Raw genomic sequence first — 19,742 nt, forward strand, 5'->3', positions numbered from 1 at the left:
AGACCTTACAGTGAAGTGCTGAATACAACAGGTGTAGTAGACCTCACAGTGAAATGCTGAATACAACAGGTGTAGTAGACCTTACAGTGAAATGCTGAATACAACAGGTGTAGTATACCTTACAGTGAAATGCTGAATACAACAGGTGTAGTAGACCTCACAGTGAAATGCTGAATACAACAGGTGTAGTAGACCTTACAGTGAAATGCTGAATACAACAGGTGTAGTAGACCTCACAGTGAAATGCTGAATACAACAGGTGTAGTAGACCTCACAGTGAAATGCTGAATACTCTCAAGGAACTACACTGGACCTTGTGCATACTGGAAACATCATATCCTTTACTATAACTGGGGTCTAATAAAGAAGAGCTGAGGAAAACGCAACCAAAGTTCTATCAACACATTGCCTGTAGTACTCGCACTTCAAAAACTCTCCGGTGTTACTCTCCCTTCCGGGATGTCTACAAGGCCCCCCCACGCCCTCCCTTCGGCAAATCAGATCAAGACTCCATTTTGCTCCTCGCTTCCTATAGGCAGAAACTCAAACAGGAAGTACCCGTGCTAAGGTCTATTCAACACTGGCCTGACTAATTGGAATCCATGCTTCAAGATAGTTTTGATCACATGGACTGGGATATGTTGCGGGTAGCCTCTGAGAATAACATCAACAAATACATGAATACAGTGACTGAGTTCATCAGGAAGTGTATAGGGGATGTTGTTCCCTCTGTGACTATTAAAACCTACCCTAACCAAGGTGACTGAGTTCATCAGGAAGTGTATAGGAGATGTTGTTCCCTCTGTGACTATTAAAACCTACCCTAACTAAGAATAGGGAGATAGATGGCATTATTCTCACAAAACTGAAAGCACAAACCACTGCATTTAACCAAGGTGACTGGGAATATGTTCAAATACAAGCAGTTCAGTTATGCCCTCAGTAAGGTAATCAAAATGCCCTCCTCTTCCTCCTCCTCGTCCAGAAAGCCAAGCTGACGACTTGCACAGCGGCGCTAATGAGATCGACCCCCCCTTCTGTGAACACTTGTTGGCCTACGAGTGATGAGACTGGAGCCAGATAGAGTAGCTTACATTTCTCCGTTTGACATAAATGATGACAACATCAAGATTATATTATACAGTTGAAGTCGGAAGTTTACATATACTTAGGTTGGAGTCATTAAAACTCGTTTTTCAACCACTCCACACATTTCTTATTAACAAACTATAGTTTTGGCAAGTCGGTTATGACATCTACTTTGTGCATGACACAAGTAATTTTTTCAACATTTGTTTACAGACAGATTATTTCACTTATAATTCACTGTATCACAATTCCAGTGGGTCAGAAGTTTACATACACTAAGTTGACTGTGGCTTTAAACAGCTTGGAAAATTCCAGAAAATTATGTCATGGCTTTAGAAGCCTCTGATAGGCTAATTGACATCATTTGAGTCAATTGGAGGTGTACCTTTGGATGTATTTCAAGGCCTACCTTCGAACTCAGTGCCTTCACAAAATAGATGGCGTCATGAGGTAGGAAAAGTATGTGTATATATTGAAGCAACATCTCAAGACATTAAAGCTTGGTCACAAATGTGTCTTCCAAATGGACAATGACCCCAAGCATACTTCCAAAGTTGTGGCAAAATGGCTTAAAAACAACAAAGTCAAGGTATTAGAGTAGCCATCACAAAGCCCTGACCTCAATCCTATCGAAAATGTGTGGGCAGAACTGAAAAAACATGTGCGAGCAAGGAGGCCTACAAACCTGACTCAGTTACACCAGCTCTGTCAGGAGGAATGGGCCAAAACCCAACTTATTGTGGGAAGCTTGTGGAAGGCTACCCAAAATGTTTGACCCAAGATTAACAATTTCAAGGCAATGCTACCAAATACTAATTGTGTTACGGTGCGTGAATGAGGACCCAAAAGCGAATTAACGTAAACAGAACTTCTTTAATAACAAAACATAGGTAGGCTCAGATGGACCGGCAGATTCCGACAGGACAGGACAAGGTTGCAGCAAACATGACGATAGTCTGGTTCAGGCATGAAAAACACAAACAAGAATCCGACAAAGACAGGAACAAAAACAGAGAGAGATATAGAGGACTAATCAGAGGGAAAAAGGGAACAGGTGGGAAAAGGGGTGACGAGGTAGTTAGGAGGAGACAAGGAACAGCTGGGGGAAAGAGGGGGAGAAAAGGTAACCTAATAACGACCAGCAGAGGGAGACAGGGTGAAGGGAAAGGACAGAAACAAGACACAACATGACAATACATGACAGTACCCCCCCACTCACCGAGCGCCTCCTGGCGCACTCGAGGAGGAAACCTGGCGGCAACGGAGGAAATCATCGATCAGCGCACGGTCCAGCACGTCCCGAGAGGGAACCCAACTCCTCTCCTCAGGACCGTACCCCTCCCAATCTACTAGGTACTGATGACCACGGCCCCGAGGACGCATGTCCAAAATCCTACGGACCCTGTAGATGGGTGCGCCCTCGACAAGGATGGGGGGGGGGGGAAGACGAGCGGGGGCGCGAAGAACGGGCTTGACACAGGAGACATGGAAGACCGGGTGGACGCGACGAAGATATCGCGGAAGAAGAAGTCGCACTGCGACAGGATTAATGATCCGAGAAATACGGAACGGACCAATGAACCGCGGGGTCAACTTGCGAGAAGCGGTCTTAAGGGGAAGGTTCTGAGTGGAGAGCCAAACTCTCTGACCGCGACAATATCTAGGACTCTTAGTTCTACGCTTATTAGCAGCTCTCACAGTCTGCGCCCTATAACGGCAAAGTGCAGACCTGACCCTCTTCCAGGTGCGCTCGCAACGTTGGACAAAAGCCTGAGCGGAGGGGACGCTGGACTCGGCGAACTGAGATGAGAACAGCGGAGGCTGGTACCCGAGGCTACTCTGAAAAGGAGATAGCCCGGTCGCAGACGAAGGAAGCGAGTTGTGGGCGTATTCTGCCCAGGGGAGCTGTTCTGACCAAGACGCAGGGTTGCGAAAAGAAAGACTGCGTAAGATGCGACCAATAGTCTGATTGGCCCGTTCTGCTTGACCGTTAGACTGGGGGTGAAAGCCGGAAGAGAGACTGACGGAAGCCCCAATCAAACGGCAAAACTCCCTCCAAAATTGAGACGTGAATTGCGGACCTCTGTCCGAAACGACGTCTGACGGAAGGCCATGAATTCTGAAAACATTCTCGATGATGATTTGTGCCGTCTCTTTAGCAGAAGGAAGCTTAGCAAGGGGAATAAAATGAGCCGCCTTAGAGAACCTGTCGACAACCGTAAGAATAACAGTCTTCCCCGCTGACGAAGGCAGTCCGGTGACAAAATCTAAGGCGATGTGAGACCACGGTCGAGAGGGAATGGGAAGCGGCCTGAGACGGCCGGCAGGAGGGGAGTTACCGGACTTAGTCTGCGCGCAGACCGAACAAGCAGCCACGAAGCGACGCGTGTCATGCTCCCGGGAGGGCCACCAAAAACGCTGGCGAATGGAAGCAAGCGTACCCCGAACGCCAGGATGGCCGGCTAATTTGGCAGAGTGAGCCCACTGAAGAACGGCCAGACGAGTAGGAACGGGAACGAAAAGAAGGTTCCTAGGACAAGCGCGCGGCGACGGAGTTTGAGTGAGCGCTTGCTTTACCTGCCTCTCATTTCCCCAGACAGTCAACCCGACAACACGCCCCTCAGGGAGAATCCCCTCGGGGTCAGTGGAGGCTACTGAAGAACTGAAGAGACGAGATAAAGCATCAGGCTTGGTGTTCTTAGAGCCCGGACGATAAGAAATCACGAACTCGAAACGAGCGAAAAACAGCGCCCAGCGCGCCTGACGCGCATTAAGTCGTTTGGCAGAACGGATGTACTCAAGGTTCCTATGGTCAGTCCAAACGACAAAAGGAACGGTCGCCCCCTCCAACCACTGTCGCCATTCGCCTAGGGCTAAGCGGATGGCGAGCAGTTCGCGGTTTCCCACATCATAGTTACGTTCCGACGGCGACAGGCGATGAGAAAAATACGCGCAAGGGTGGACCTTGTCGTCAGAGAGGGAGCGCTGAGAAAGAATGGCTCCCACGCCCACCTCTGACGCGTCAACCTCGACAACGAACTGTCTAGTGACGTCAGGTGTAACAAGGATAGGTGCGGATGTAAAACGATTCTTGAGGAGATCAAAGCTCCCTGGGCGGAAACGGACCACTTAAAGCACGTCTTGACAGAAGTAAGGGCTGTGAGAGGAGCTGCCACCTGACCGAAATTACGGATGAAACGACGATAGAAGTTCGCGAAGCCGAGAAAGCGCTGCAGCTCGACGCGTGACTTAGGGACGGGCCAATCAATGACAGCTTGGACCTTAGCGGGATCCATCTTAATGCCTTCAGCGGAAATAACAGAACCGAGAAATGTGACGGAGGAGGCATGAAAAGAGCACTTCTCAGCCTTCACAAAAAGACAATTCTCTAACAGGCGCTGGAGGACACGTCGAACGTGCTGAAGATGAATCTGGAGTGACGGTGAAAAAATCAGGATATCGTCAAGGTAAACGAAAACAAAGATGTTCAGCATGTCTCTCAGGACATCATTGACTAATGCCTGAAAGACAGCTGGAGCGTTAGCGAGGCCGAAAGGAAGAACCCGGTATTCAAAGTGCCCTAACGGAGTGTTAAACGCCGTCTTCCACTCGTCCCCCTCCCTGATGCGCACGAGATGGTAAGCGTTACGAAGGTCCAACTTAGTGAAAAACCTGGCTCCCTGCAGGATCTCGAAGGCTGAAGACATAAGAGGAAGCGGATAACGATTCTTCACTGTTATGTCATTCAGCCCTCGATAATCTATGCAGGGGCGCAGGGACCCGTCCTGCTTCTTAACAAAAAAAAAACCCGCTCCGGCGGGAGAGGAGGAGGGGACTATGGTACCGGCGGCAAGAGCTACAGACAAATAATCTTCGAGAGCCTTACGTTCGGGCGCCGACAGAGAGTATAGTCTACCCCGGGGGGGAGTGGTTCCCGGAAGGAGATCAATACTACAATCATACGACCGGTGTGGGGGAAGAGAGGTGGCCCTGGACCGACTGAACACCGTGCGCAGATCGTGATATTCCTCCGGCACCCCTGTCAAATCACCAGGCTCCTCCTGTGAAGAAGAGACAGAGGAAACAGGAGGGATAGCAGACATTAAACATTTCACATGACAAGAGACGTTCCAGGAGAGGATAGAATTACTAGACCAATTAATGGAAGGATTATGACAAACTAGCCAGGGATGGCCCAAAACAACAGGTGTAAAAGGTGAACGAAAAATTAAAAAAGAAATGGTTTCGCTATGATTACCAGAAACAGTGAGGGTTAAAGGTAGCGTCTCACGCTGAATCCTGGGGAGAGGACTACCATCCAGGGCGAACAAGGCCGTGGACTCCCTTAACTGTCTGAGAGGAATGTCATGTTCCCGAGCCCAGGTCTCGTCCATAAAACAGCCCTCCGCCCCAGAGTCTATTAAGGCACTGCAGGAAGCTGACAAACCGGTCCAGCGTAGATGGACCGACAAGGTAGTGCAGGATCTTGAAGGAGAGACAGGAGTAGTAGCGCTCACCAGTAGCCCTCCGCTTACTGATGAGCTCTGGCTTTTACTGGACATGAAGTGACAAAATGACCAGCAGAACCGCAATAGAGACAGAGGCGGTTGGTGATTCTCCGTTCCCTCTCCTTAGTCGAGATGCGGATACATCCCAGCTGCATAGGCTCAGCACCCGAGCCGGCAGAGGAAGATGGTAGTGATGCGGAGAGGGGGGCAACGGAGAACGCGAGCTCCTTTCCACGAGCTCGGTGACGAAGATCAACCCGTCGCTCAATGCGAATAGCGAGTTCAATCAAGGAATCCACGCTGGAAGGAACCTCCCGGGAGAGAATCTCATCCTTTACCTCTGCGCGGAGACCCTCCAGAAAACGAGCGAGCAAAGCCGGCTCGTTCCAGCCACTGGAGGCAGCAAGAGTGCGAAACTCAATAGAGTAGTCTGTTATGGATCGATTACCTTGACATAGGGAAGACAGGGCCCTGGAAGCCTCCTCCCCAAAAACAGATCGATCAAAAACCCGTATCATCTCCTCCTTAAAGTCCTGATACTGGTTAGTACACTCAGCCCTTGCCTCCCAGATTGCCGTGCCCTACTCACGAGCCCGTCCAGTAAGGAGAGATATGACGTAGGCGACACGAGCAGTGCTCCTGGAGTAAGTGTTGGGCTGGAGAGAAAACACAATATCACACTGGGTGAGGAACGAGCGGCATTCAGTGGGCTCCCCAGAGTAACACGGCGGGTTATTGGTTCTGGGCTCCGGAGATTCGAAAGCCCTGGAAGTGGCCGGTGGATCGAGGCGGAGATGGTGAACCTGTTCTGTGAGGTTGGAGACTTGGGTGGCCAGGGTCTCAACGGCATGTCGAGCAGCAGACAATTCCTGCTCGTGTCTGCCTAGCATCGCTCCCTGGATCTCGACGGCTGAGTGGAGAGGATCCGAAGTCGCTGGGTCCATTCTTGGTCGGATTCTTCTGTTACGGTGCGTGAATGAGGACCCAAAAGCGAATTAACGTAAACAGAACTTCTTTAATAACAAAACATAGGTAGGCTCAGATGGACCGGCAGATTCCGACAGGACAGGACAAGGTTGCAGCAAACATGACGATAGTCTGGTTCAGGCATGAAAAACACAAACAAGAATCCGACAAAGACAGGAACAAAAACAGAGAGAGATATAGAGGACTAATCAGAGGGAAAAAGGGAACAGGTGGGAAAAGGGGTGACGAGGTAGTTAGGAGGAGACAAGGAACAGCTGGGGGAAAGAGGGGGAGAAAAGGTAACCTAATAACGACCAGCAGAGGGAGACAGGGTGAAGGGAAAGGACAGAAACAAGACACAACATGACAATACATGACAAATTGGGTGTGTGTAAACTTCTGACCCACTGGGAATGTGATGAAAGAAATAAAAGCTTAAATAAATTATTCTCTCTACTATTATTCTGACATTTCTTAAAATAAAGTGGTGATCCTAACTGACCTAATGCAGGGAATTTTTACTAGGATTAAATGTCAGGAATTGTGAAAAACTGAGTTTAAATGTATTTGGCTAAGGTGCATGTAAACTTCCGACTTCAACTGTACACACGGGATCGTGTTAGTTAAATGGACCAATCCTAGATCTAAACGGACCGATCCTGGAGACAAATGGACCAATTCTAGAGACAAACGGATGGACCGATCCTAGAACCAAACGGACTGATCCTGGAGACAAACAGACCGACCCTGGAGACAAACAGACCGACCCTGGAGACAAACGGACGGACCGATCCTAGAACCAAACGGACCGATCCTGGAGACGAACAGACCGACCCTGGAGACAAACAGACCGATTCTAGAGACAAACGGACAGAACGATCCTAGAGACAAACGGACCGATCCTGGAGACAAACGGACCGATCCTAGAGACAAACGGACAGACCGATCCTAGAACCAAACAAACCGACCCTGGAGACAAAAGGATTGATCCTAGAGACAAACGGCCGATTCTGGAGACAAACGGACCGATCCTAGAGACAAACGATCCTAGAGCCAAACGGACGGATCCTGGAGACAAACGGACCGATCCTAGAGCCAAACGGACGGACCGATCCTAGAACCAAACGGACCGATCCTGGAGACGAACAGACCGACCCTGGAGACAAACAGACCGACCCTGGAGACAAACGGACGGACCGATCCTAGAACCAAACGGACCGATCCTGGAGACGAACAGACCGACCCTGGAGACAAACAGACCGACCCTGGAGACAAACGGACGGACCGATCCTGGAGACAAACAGACCGACCCTGGAGACAAACGGACCGATTCTAGAGACAAACGGACAGACCGATCCTAGAGCCAAACGGACCGATCCTGTAGACAAATGGACCGACCCTGGAGACAAACAGACCGACCCTGGAGACAAACGGACGGACCGATCCTAGAACCAAACGGACCGATCCTGGAGACGAACAGACCGACCCTGGAGACAAACAGACCGATTCTAGAGACAAAAGGATTGATCCTAGAGACAAACGATCCCAGAGCCAAACGGACGGATCCTGGAGACAAACGATCCCAGAGCCAAACGGGCGGATCCTAGAGACAAACGGACCGATCCTAGAGCCAAACGGACGGACCGATCCTAGAACCAAACGGACCGATCCTGGAGACGAACAGACCGACCCTGGAGACAAACAGACCGACCCTGGAGACAAATGGACGGACCGATCCTGGAGACGAACAGACCGATCCTGGAGACAAACAGACCGAGCCTGGAGACAAACGGACCGATTCTAGAGACAAACGGACAGACCGATCCTAGAGACAAAGTATCCTAGAGCCAAACGGACGGACCGATCCTAGAACCAAACGGACCGATCCTGGAGACAAACAAACCGACCCTGGAGACAAAAGGATTGATCCTAGAGACAAACGGACCGATCCTAGAGACAAAGTATCCTAGAGCCAAACGGACGGACCGATCCTAGAGACAAACGGACCGATCCTGGAGACAAACAGACCGATCCTAGAGACAAACGATCCTAGAGACAAACGATCCTAGAGCCATGTTGGCTCTTTGGCGCCAGAATGTGTCGTTCACACCAGTTGGACTGTGGGAATGGACGGATTTTATACACTAAACTTTCTATCCAAGCTGTGAAAGGAGGACGGCTCATGCAGGCTCTGGCGATACATGACAGTTGCGTAATTAATAATTGTTAATCAATTGGTTGCTGATTAGTGTACTGTTGCATTGAAAATGTATTTTACAATCTGCAATGTTTGAATTTCCACCTTCAATTACTGAACAAGTCAGTACATTATTGCCGGGCCAACCAAAAATTGTTTTATTTGTCCAAATACTTATAACTTCTTCAAATTGGGGGAACTTGGTACACAAAGTAATTTTTTTTCTTCTAAAAACGGTAAAACAAAAATACTCTCAAATAAAAGGTGACATTTTGTACTGTAAGTGTCTTTATCTATATACCATTTACATTATTAATAATCTTTACATGTTTATATCCATAACTGTAAGTGTCTTTATCTATATACCATTTACATTATTAATAAGCTCTACATATTTATATCCATAACTGTAAGTGTCTTTATCTATATACCATTTACATTATTAATAAGCTCTACATATTTATATCCATAACTGTAAGTGTCTTTATCTATATACCGTTTACATTATTAATAAGCTCTACATATTTATATCCATAACTGTAAGTGTCTTTATCTATATACCGTTTACATTATTAATAAGCTCTACATATTTATATCCATAACTGTAAGTGTCTTTATCTATATACCATTTACATTATTAATAAGCTCTACATATTTATATCCATAACTGTAAGTGTCTTTATCTATATACCATTTACATTATTAATAAGCTCTACATATTTATATCCATAACTGTAAGTGTCTTTATCTATATACCGTTTACATTATTAATAAGCTCTACATATTTATATCCATAACTGTAAGTGCCTTTATCTATATACCGTTTACATTATTAATAAGCTCTACATATTTATATCCATAACTGTAAGTGTCTTTATCTATATACCATTTACATTATTAATAAGCTCTACATATTTATATCCATAACTGTAAGTGTCTTTATCTATATACCGTTTACATTATTAATAAGCTCTACATATTTATATCCATAACTGTAAGTGTCTTTATCTATATACCATTTACATTATTAATAAGCTCTACATATTTATATCCATAACTGTAAGTGTCTTTATCTATATACCATTTACATTATTAATAAGCTCTACATATTTATATCCATAACTGTAAGTGTCTTTATCTATATACCGTTTACATTATTAATAAGCTCTACATATTTATATCCATAACTGTAAGTGCCTTTATCTATATACCGTTTACATTATTAATAAGCTCTACATATTTATATCCATAACTGTAAGTGTCTTTATCTATATACCGTTTACATTATTAATTTTTATTTTATTTTTTATTTATTTTTATTTCACCTTTATTTAACCAGGTAGGCTAGTTGAGAACAAGTTCTCATTTGCAACTGCGACCTGGCCAAGATAAGGCATAGCAGTGTGAACAGACAACACAGAGTTACACATGGAGTAAACAATTAACAAGTCAATAACACAGTAGAAAAAAGGGGAGTCTATATATACATTGTGTGCAAAAGGCATGAGAAGGTAGGCAAATAATTACAATTATGCAGATTAACACTGGAGTGATAAATGATCAGATGGTTATGTAAAGGTAGAGATAGAGATATTGGTGTGCAAAAGAGCAGAAAAATAAATAAATAAAAATAGTATGGGGATGAGGTAGGTGAAAATGGGTGGGCTATTTACCAATAGACTATGTACATCTGCAGCGATCGGTTAGCTGCTCAGATAGCAGATGTTTGAAGTTGGTGAGGGAGATAAAAGTCTCCAACTTCAGCGATTTTTGCAATTCGTTCCAATCACAGGCAGCAGAGAACTGGAACGAAAGGCGGCCAAATGAGGTGTTGGCTTTAGGGATGATCAATGAGATACACCTGCTGGAGCGCGTGCTACGGATGGGTGTTGCCATCGTAACCAGTGAACTGAGATAAGGCGGAGCTTTACCTAGCATGGACTTGTAGATGACCTGGAGCCAGTGGGTCTGGCGACGAATATGTAGCGAGGGCCAGCCGACTAGAGCATACAAGTCGCAGTGGTGGGTGGTATAAGGTGCTTTAGTGACAAAACGGATGACACTGTGATAAACTGCATCCAGTTTGCTGAGTAGAGTGTTGGAAGCAATTTTGTAGATGACATCGCCGAAGTCGAGGATCGGTAGGATAGTCAGTTTTACTAGGGTAAGTTTGGCGGCGTGAGTGAAGGAGGCTTTGTTGCGGAATAGAAAGCCGACTCTTGATTTGATTTTCGATTGGAGATGTTTGATATGGGTCTGGAAGGAGAGTTTAGAGTCTAGCCAGACACCTAGGTACTTATAGATGTCCACATATTCAAGGTCGGAACCATCCAGGGTGGTGATGCTGGTCAGGCGTGCGGGTGCAGGCAGCGAACGGTTGAAAAGCATGCATTTGGTTTTACTAGCGTTTAAGAGCAGTTGGAGGCCACGGAAGGAGTGCTGTATGGCATTGAAGCTCGTTTGGAGGTTAGATAGCACAGTGTCCAAGGACGGGCCGGAAGTATATAGAAAGGTGTCGTCTGCGTAGAGGTGGATCAGGGAATCGCCCGCAGCATGAGAAACATCATTGATATATACAGAGAAAAGAGTCGGCCCGAGAATTGAACCCTGTGGCACCCCCATAGAGACTGCCAGAGGACCGGACAGCATGCCCTCCGATTTGACACACTGAACTCTGTCTGCAAAGTAATTGGTGAACCAGGCAAGGCAGTCATCCGAAAAACCGAGGCTACTGAGTCTGCCGATAAGAATACGGTGATTGACAGAGTCGAAAGCCTTGGCAAGGTCTATGAAGACGGCTGCACAGTACTGTCTTTTATCGATGGCGGTTATGATATCGTTTAGTACCTTGAGCGTGGCTGAGGTACACCCGTGACCGGCTCGGAAACCAGATTGCACAGCGGAGAAGGTACGGTGGGATTCAAGATGGTCAGTGATCTGTTTGTTGACTTGGCTTTCGAAGACCTTAGATAGGCAGGGCAGGATGGATATTGGTCTGTAACAGTTTGGGTCCAGGGTGTCGCCCCCTTTGAAGAGGGGGATGACTGCGGCAGCTTTCCAATCCTTGGGGATCTCAGACGATATGAAAGAGAGGTTAAACAGGCTGGTAATAGGGGTTGCGACAATGGCGGCAGATAGTTTCAGGAATAGAGGGTCCAGATTGTCAAGCCCAGCTGATTTGTACGGGTCCAGGTTTTGCAGCTCTTTCAGAACATCTGCTATCTGGATTTGGGTAAAGGAGAACCTGGAGAGGCTTGGGCGAGTAGCTGCAGGGGGGGGGAGCTGTTGGACGAGGTTGGAGTAGCCAGGCGGAAGGCATGGCCAGCCGTTGAGAAATGCTTGTTGAAGTTTTCGATAATCATGGATTTATCGGTGGTGACCGTGTTACCTAGCCTCAGTGCAGTGGGCAGCTGGGAGGAGGTGCTCTTGTTCTCCATGGACTTCACAGTGTCCCAGAACTTTTTGGAGTTGGAGCTACAAGATGCAATTAATTAATTAATTAATTAATTAATTAATAAGCTCTACATATTTATATCCATAACTGTAAGTGCCTTTATCTATATACCGTTTACATTATTAATAAGCTCTACATATTTATATCCATAACTGTAAGTGTCTTTATCTATATACCATTTACATTATTAATAAGCTCTACATATTTATATCCATAACTGTAAGTGTCTTTATCTATATACCGTTTACATTATTAATAAGCTCTACATATTTATATCCATAACTGTAAGTGTCTTTATCTATATACCATTTACATTATTAATAAGCTCTACATATTTATATCCATAACTGTAAGTGTCTTTATCTATATACCATTTACATTATTAATAAGCTCTACAACTTCTCTGGTTGAAAACAGCCATTGATATGAGACGAAAACCTTTTTCTAGTGTAAAAATTGACTCAAGTGTAAATAGGATAATTTTGGTCATAAAGTCAGTCTCGTCCAAAACTGAGATTTACGAGATGATTAGGAAATGTCACGGAATTAAGGCTATGCAATAGTTTTCCTTCCTTCTATTTCAATCATGTCCATATGCCCACAGCTGTAATGAATATGATGGGAGACATGATGGGAGACAGAGAGCTGGTTTCAAGCACAGGGCGCAACAGGTGTTTTATTGGTAGAGGACCACAGGAGGAGGCAGGTAGCTGGGTCCAGGGCAAGCAGAAGGTCATACACAGGAGGAGGCAGGAAGCTGGGTCCAGGGGCAGGCAGAAGGTCATACACAGGAGGAGGCAGGTAGCTGGGTCCAGGGGCAGGCAGAAGGTCATACACAGGAGGAGGCAGGTAGCTGGGTCCAGGGGCAGGCAGAAGGTCATACACAGGAGGAGGCAGGTAGCTGGGTCCAGGGCAAGCAGAAGGTCATACACAGGAGGAGGCAGGTAGCTGGGTCCAGGGGCAGGTAACTGGGTCCAGGGGCAGTCCAGGGGCAGGCAGAAGGTCATACACAGGAGGAGGCAGGTAGCTGGGTTCAGGGCCAGGTAGAAGGTCATACACAGGGACTCCAACAAGGACAATGACCCCAAGCATACTTCCAAAGAAAGGGAGCGCTGTCCTCGAATAAGCTTTCTACATTCTAATCTTACCTCATTATGTAATTATAATGTCAAGACGGATCAGCTCCTATTTGCACCTACAGCTGCAAATATTGAGGCGGATTATACTAATGCTTACCAAATAAAAATGTACTAAATCCCTGATTTGGCACATCATTGATCACGCTAGGCTACGCAGCATGAAATATACTGAGTCAAATTACAGACAGTAGTCTACAAGTAGCAAAATATAACTCAATTGATTGAACATGATTAAGATAAGCATACAGCCTACTATATATATATTATGTTGTTATCTCGGTTTTCATTTGAATAATATTTTTATACGTTGAGTGTTTGAATCGATTTGGAAAGACAGCTTTGTATTTGAAGTCAACTTTGTTCGGAAGTTATCGGTGTCACAGAGAGATAAACCAGTTGATTCTGTGTTTTTAGCAGAGATCTGTGTTTGAGGGCAAAATAGCATCTGTCGATGCAGGTGTTAGATTACGAGCGTTTTCAAGTGCAACGTTAATAACGATTGTTTTGGGAAACAGCTCCGAGATTTTAACAATGCTCCTAAAAACCCAACGATGAATTTAGCCTTAAGATGCTTTTGCGAAACCAAAGGCCCCGGTCTTGTGTCTGGAAGTAGCTTAGGCTAGCTAGTGCTAGCCAACTTCATTCGCCAATTAGCTTCAGCTGGCTGGTGTGCGACAGCGGCAAAGTAGGTTTGACTTTGGATAGCCTATCTCCTGGGCTAGTTAGGGACAGTCAATAAATTACACAATGTAAATGGCACAATATTTAGTTTGTATTTGAATTGGTTCATAATTAGCCCCATCGGGATATCCAAAGTCAAACCAAATTTACCACGGGCATTACGATCGGGTCGCGTGCAGCTGCGCTCTAAATTGATGATTACTTGGGTGATGTTGTAACGTCTGCTTCCAGCCCTCACTCTCAAACACCTCGATCCCCTGAACGCAGCTCACTCTCCAACCCACACTCTCAAACACATACAGTGGGGCAAAAAGTATTTAGTCAGCCACCAATTGTGCAAGTTCTCCCACTTAAAAAGATGAGAGAGGCCTGTAATTTTCATCATAGGTACACTTCAACTATGACAGACAAAATGAGAAAAAAAAATCCAGAAAATCATATTGTAGGATTTTTTTATGAATTAATTAGCAAATTATGGTGGAAAATAAGTATTTGGTCAATAACAAAAGTTTATCTCAATACTTCGTTGAAGTTGAAGTGTACCTATGATGAAAATTACAGGCCTCTCTCATCTTTTTTAGTGGGAGAACTTGCACAATTACCCAATTACAAATACTTTTTTGCCACACTGTACATCTAGGTTATGTTGAACGGGTACAGAAGGGCAGTTGTTTTTCAGCAGTGGCCTTTATGATGTGATGAGTGGCAACGCGCATGCCCCGCCCACCTGAGTATCTTCAAATCAAATCCAAATCAAATCAAATTTTATTTGTCACATACACATGGTTAGCAGATGTTAATGCGAGTGTAGCGAAATGCTTGTGCTTCTAGTTCCGACAATGCAGTAATAACAAGTAATCTAACTAACAATTCCAAAACTACTGTCTTGTACACAGTGTAAGGGGATAAAGAATATGTACATAAGGATATATGAATGAGTGATGGTACAGAGCAGCATAGGCAAGATACAGTAGATGGTATCGAGTACAGTATGTACAAATGAGATGAGTATGTAAACAGTGGCATAGTTTAAAGTGGCTAGTGATACATGTATTACATAAGGATACAGTCGATGATATAGAGTACAGTATATACGTATGCATATGAGATGAATAATGTAGGGTAAGTAACATTATATAAGGTAGCATTGTTTAAAGTGGCTAGTGATATATTTACATCATTTCCCATCAATTCCCATTATTAAAGTGGCTGGAGTTGAGTCAGTGTCAGTGTGTTGGCAGCAGCCACTCAGTGTTAGTGGTGGCTGTTTAACAGTCTGATGGCCTTGCGCGTTGCCACTCATCTTGTCTTCTTCACAGTGGCCTTTCTGATGTGATGAGTGGCAACGCGCATGCCCCGCCCACCTGAGTATATTGTCTTCTTCACAGTGGCCTTTATGATGTGATGAGTGGCAACGCGCATGCCCCGCCCACCTGAGTATATTGTCTTCTTCACAGTGGCCTTTATGATGTGATTAGTGGCAACGCGCATGCCCCGCCCACCTGAGTATATTGTCTTCTTCACAGTGGCCTTTATGATGTGATGAGTGGCAACGCGCATGCCCCGCCCACCTGAGTATCTTGTCTTCTTCACAGTGGCCTTTATGATGTGATGAGTGGCAACGCGCATGCCCCGCCCACCTGAGTATCTTGTCTTCTTCACAGTGGCCTTTATGATGTGATGAGTGGCAACGCGCATGCCCCGCCCACCTGAGTATCTTGTCTTCTTCACAGTGGCCTTTATGATGTGATGAGTGGCAACGCGCATGCCCCGCCCACCTGAGTATCTTGTCTTCTTCACAGTGGCCTTTATGATGTGATGAGTGGCAATGCGCATGCCCCGCCCACCTGAGTATCTTGTCACGTCCATCCCACTGGATTGATTGCCTGTCGTTTCTTTCCCGTTAATGCACCACTAAGCAGAGCATGTGAGCGGAGTTGAGCCGTCTAAATGTTGTATTTTTGTGACGACCTGGACCTCCCTATTTTGAAGGCACAGTTAAAATACACATTTTCCTGTGTTTTTATTGGGTTGAACAGTTCTGGGAACTTTCCCCAAATTCCCAGGTTTCCTGTAAAGGAAAAGGTTTATGTTACAAACGCTTAACACGGCTGCTGGTGAGGGAATAAGAATAATTGTAGTCCCTGACGGCTGTGTTGATGGGGGTGATGGCTGTGTTGATGGGGGTGATGGCTGTGTTGACGGGGATGATGGCTGTGTTGATGGGTATGATTGGCTGTGTTGATGGGGGTGATGGCTGTGTTGATGGGGCTGATGGTTGTGTTGATGGGTATGATTGGCTGTGTTGATGGGGGTGATGGCTGTGTGGATGGGGCTGATGGTTGTGTTGATGGGTATGATTGGCTGTGTTGATGGGGGTGATGGCTGTGTGGATGGGGCTGATGGTTGTGTTGATGGGTATGATTGGCTGTGTTGATGGGGCTGATGGTTGTGTTGATGGGGCTGATGGTTGTGTTGATGGGGCTGACGGCTGTGTGGATGGGGCTGATGGTTGTGTTGATGGGGCTGATGGTTGTGTTGATGGGTATGATTGGCTGTGTTGATGGGGCTGATGGCTGTGTTGATGGGGCTGACGACTGTGTGGATGGGGCTGATGGTTGTGTTGATGGGGATGATTGGCTGTGTTGATGGGGATGATGGCTGTGTGGATGGGGCTGATGGCTGTGTTGATGGGGCTGATGGTTGTGTTGATGGGGCTGATGGTTGTGTAGATGAGGCTGACGGCTGTGTGGATGGGGCTGATGGTTGTGTTGATGGGGCTGATGGTTGTGTTGATGGGGATGATGGCTGTGTTGATGGTGCTGACGGCTGTGTGGATGGGGCTGATGGTTGTGTTGATGGGGCTGATGGTTGTGTTGATGGGGATGATTGGCTGTGTTGATGGGGATGATGGCTGTGTGGATGGGGCTGATGGCTGTGTTGATGGGGCTGATGGTTGTGTTGATGGGGCTGATGGTTGTGTAGATGAGGCTGACGGCTGTGTGGATGGGGCTGATGGTTGTGTTGATGGGGCTGATGGTTGTGTTGATGGGGATGATGGCTGTGTTGATGGTGCTGACGGCTGTGTGGATGGGGCTGATGGCTGTGTTATGATCTGCGTTCCAGGTGGATGGGGCACTAGGAGCTGAGGAGATGGTGGAGACTCTGACAGAGAGGAATCTAGACCTGGAGGAGAAAGTCAGAGAACTGAGAGAGACAGTCGTTGATCTGGTGAGACAGATACACCACAGACAAACTGGCACAGACACAGACCAACTAGGACAGACACACCACAGACCAACTAGGACAGACACAGACCAACTAGGACAGACACACCACAGACCAACAAGGACAGACACAGACCAACTAGGACAGACACACCACAGACCAACTGGGACAGACACAACACAGACCAACTGGGACAGACACACCACAGACAAACTGGCACAGACACACCACAGACCAACTGGGACAGACACAACACAGACAAACTAGGACAGACACACCACAGACAAACTGGCACAGACACAGACCAACTAGGACAGACACACCACAGACCAACTAGGACAGACACAGACCAACTAGGACAGACACACCACAGACCAACAAGGACAGACACAGACCAACTAGGACAGACACACCACAGACCAACTGGAACAGACACAACACAGACCAACTGGGTCAGACACAGACCAACTGGGACAGACACACCACAGACCAGCTGGGACAGACACATACCAACTGGGACAGACACAGACCAACTAGGACAGACACAGACCAACTAGGACAAACACACCACAGACAAACTAGGACAGACACACCACAGACCAACTGGGACAGACACAGATGAACTGGGACAGACACACCACAGACCAACTGGGACAGACGCAGACCAACTAGGACAGACACACCACAGACCAACTAGGACAGACACAACACAGACCAACTAGGACAGACACACCACAGACCAACTAGGACAGACACAACACAGACCAACTGGGACAGACACACCACAGACCAACTAGGACAGACACACCACAGACCAACTAGGACAGACACACCACAGACCAACTAGGACAGACACAGACCTTCTAGGACAGACACACCACAGACCAACTAGGACAGACACACCACAGACAAACTGGGACAGACACAGACCAACTAGGACAGACACAGACCAACTAGGACAGACACACCACAGACCAACTGGGACAGACACACCACAGACCAACTGGGACAGACACACCACAGACCTTCTAGGACAGGCACACCACAGACCAACTAGGACAGACACACCACAGACCTTCTAGGACAGACACACCACAAACCAACTGGGACAGACACAGACCTTCTAGGACAGACAGACCACAGACCAACTGGGACAGACACAGACCAACTGGGACAGGTGTAGTAGACCTTACAGTGAAATGCTGAATACAACAGGTGTAGTAGACCTTACAGTGAAATGCTGAATACAACAGGTGTAGTAGACCTCACAGTGAAATGCTGAATACAACAGGTGTAGTAGACCTTACAGTGAAATGCTGAATACAACAGGTGTAGTAGACCTCACAGTGAAATGCTGAATACAACAGGTGTAGTAGACCTTACAGTGAAATGCTGAATACAACAGGTGTAGTAGACCTTACAGTGAAATGCTGAATACAACAGGTGTAGTAGACCTCACAGTGAAATGCTGAATACAACAGGTGTAGTAGACCTTACAGTGAAATGCTGAATACAACAGGTGTAGTAGACCTTACAGTGAAATGCTGAATACAACAGGTGTAGTAGACCTCACAGTGAAATGCTGAATACAACAGGTGTAGTAGACCTTACAGTGAAATGCTGAATACAACAGGTGTAGTAGACCTTACAGTGAAATGCTGAATACAACAGGTGTAGTAGACCTCACAGTGAAATGCTGAATACAACAGGTGTAGTAGACCTTACAGTGAAATGCTGAATACAACAGGTGTAGTAGACCTTACAGTGAAATGCTGAATACAACAGGTGTAGTAGACCTTACAGTGAAATGCTGAATACAACAGGTGTAGTAGACCTCACAGTGAAGTGCTGAATACAACAGGTGTTGTAGACCTCACAGTGAAATGCTGAATACAACAGGTGTAGTAGACCTTACAGTGAAATGCTGAATACAACAGGTGTAGTAGACCTCACAGTGACATGCTGAATACAACAGGTGTAGTAGACCTTACTGTGAAATGCTGAATACAACAGGTGTAGTAGACCTCACAGTGAAGTGCTGAATACAACAGGTGTAGTAGACCTTACAGTGAAATGCTGAATACAACAGGTGTAGTAGACCTTACAGTGAAATGCTGAATACAACAGGTGTAGTAGACCTCACAGTGACATGCTGAATACAACAGGTGTAGTAGACCTTACTGTGAAATGCTGAATACAACAGGTGTAGTAGACCTCACAGTGAAATGCTGAATACAACAGGTGTAGTAGACCTTACAGTGAAATGCAGAATACAACAGGTGTAGTAGACCTTACAGTGTAGTAGATGTGTAGTAGACCTTACAGTGAAATGCTGAATACAACAGGTGTAGTAGACCTTACAGTGAAATGCTGAATACAACAGGTGTAGTAGACCTTACAGTGAAATGCTGAATACAACAGGTGTAGTAGACCTCACAGTGAAATGCTGAATACAACAGGTGTAGTAGACCTTACAGTGA

At 46.2% G+C, this 19,742-nt stretch overlaps 1 protein-coding gene across 3 annotated transcripts in view; it reads left to right on the forward strand.

Moving 5' to 3' along the window:
• The window catches only part of LOC110504258 (dynactin subunit 1b), a 133,031-nt gene that overhangs the window by 76,161 nt on the left and 37,128 nt on the right, over positions 1 to 19,742 (forward strand). For all 3 annotated transcript variants that reach the window (XM_090221474.1, XM_090221475.1, XM_090221476.1), the window contains one exon: positions 17,161 to 17,265. In XM_090221474.1, the coding sequence (XP_090077600.1) occupies positions 17,161 to 17,265 (105 nt within the window). The remainder of the gene's footprint in view (positions 1 to 17,160; positions 17,266 to 19,742) is intronic.

This window comes from Oncorhynchus mykiss, chromosome 25 (assembly GCF_057628025.1).
Source record: "Oncorhynchus mykiss isolate SJ-2025 chromosome 25, ASM5762802v1, whole genome shotgun sequence".
NCBI classification, from domain to species: Eukaryota; Metazoa; Chordata; class Actinopteri; order Salmoniformes; family Salmonidae; genus Oncorhynchus; species Oncorhynchus mykiss.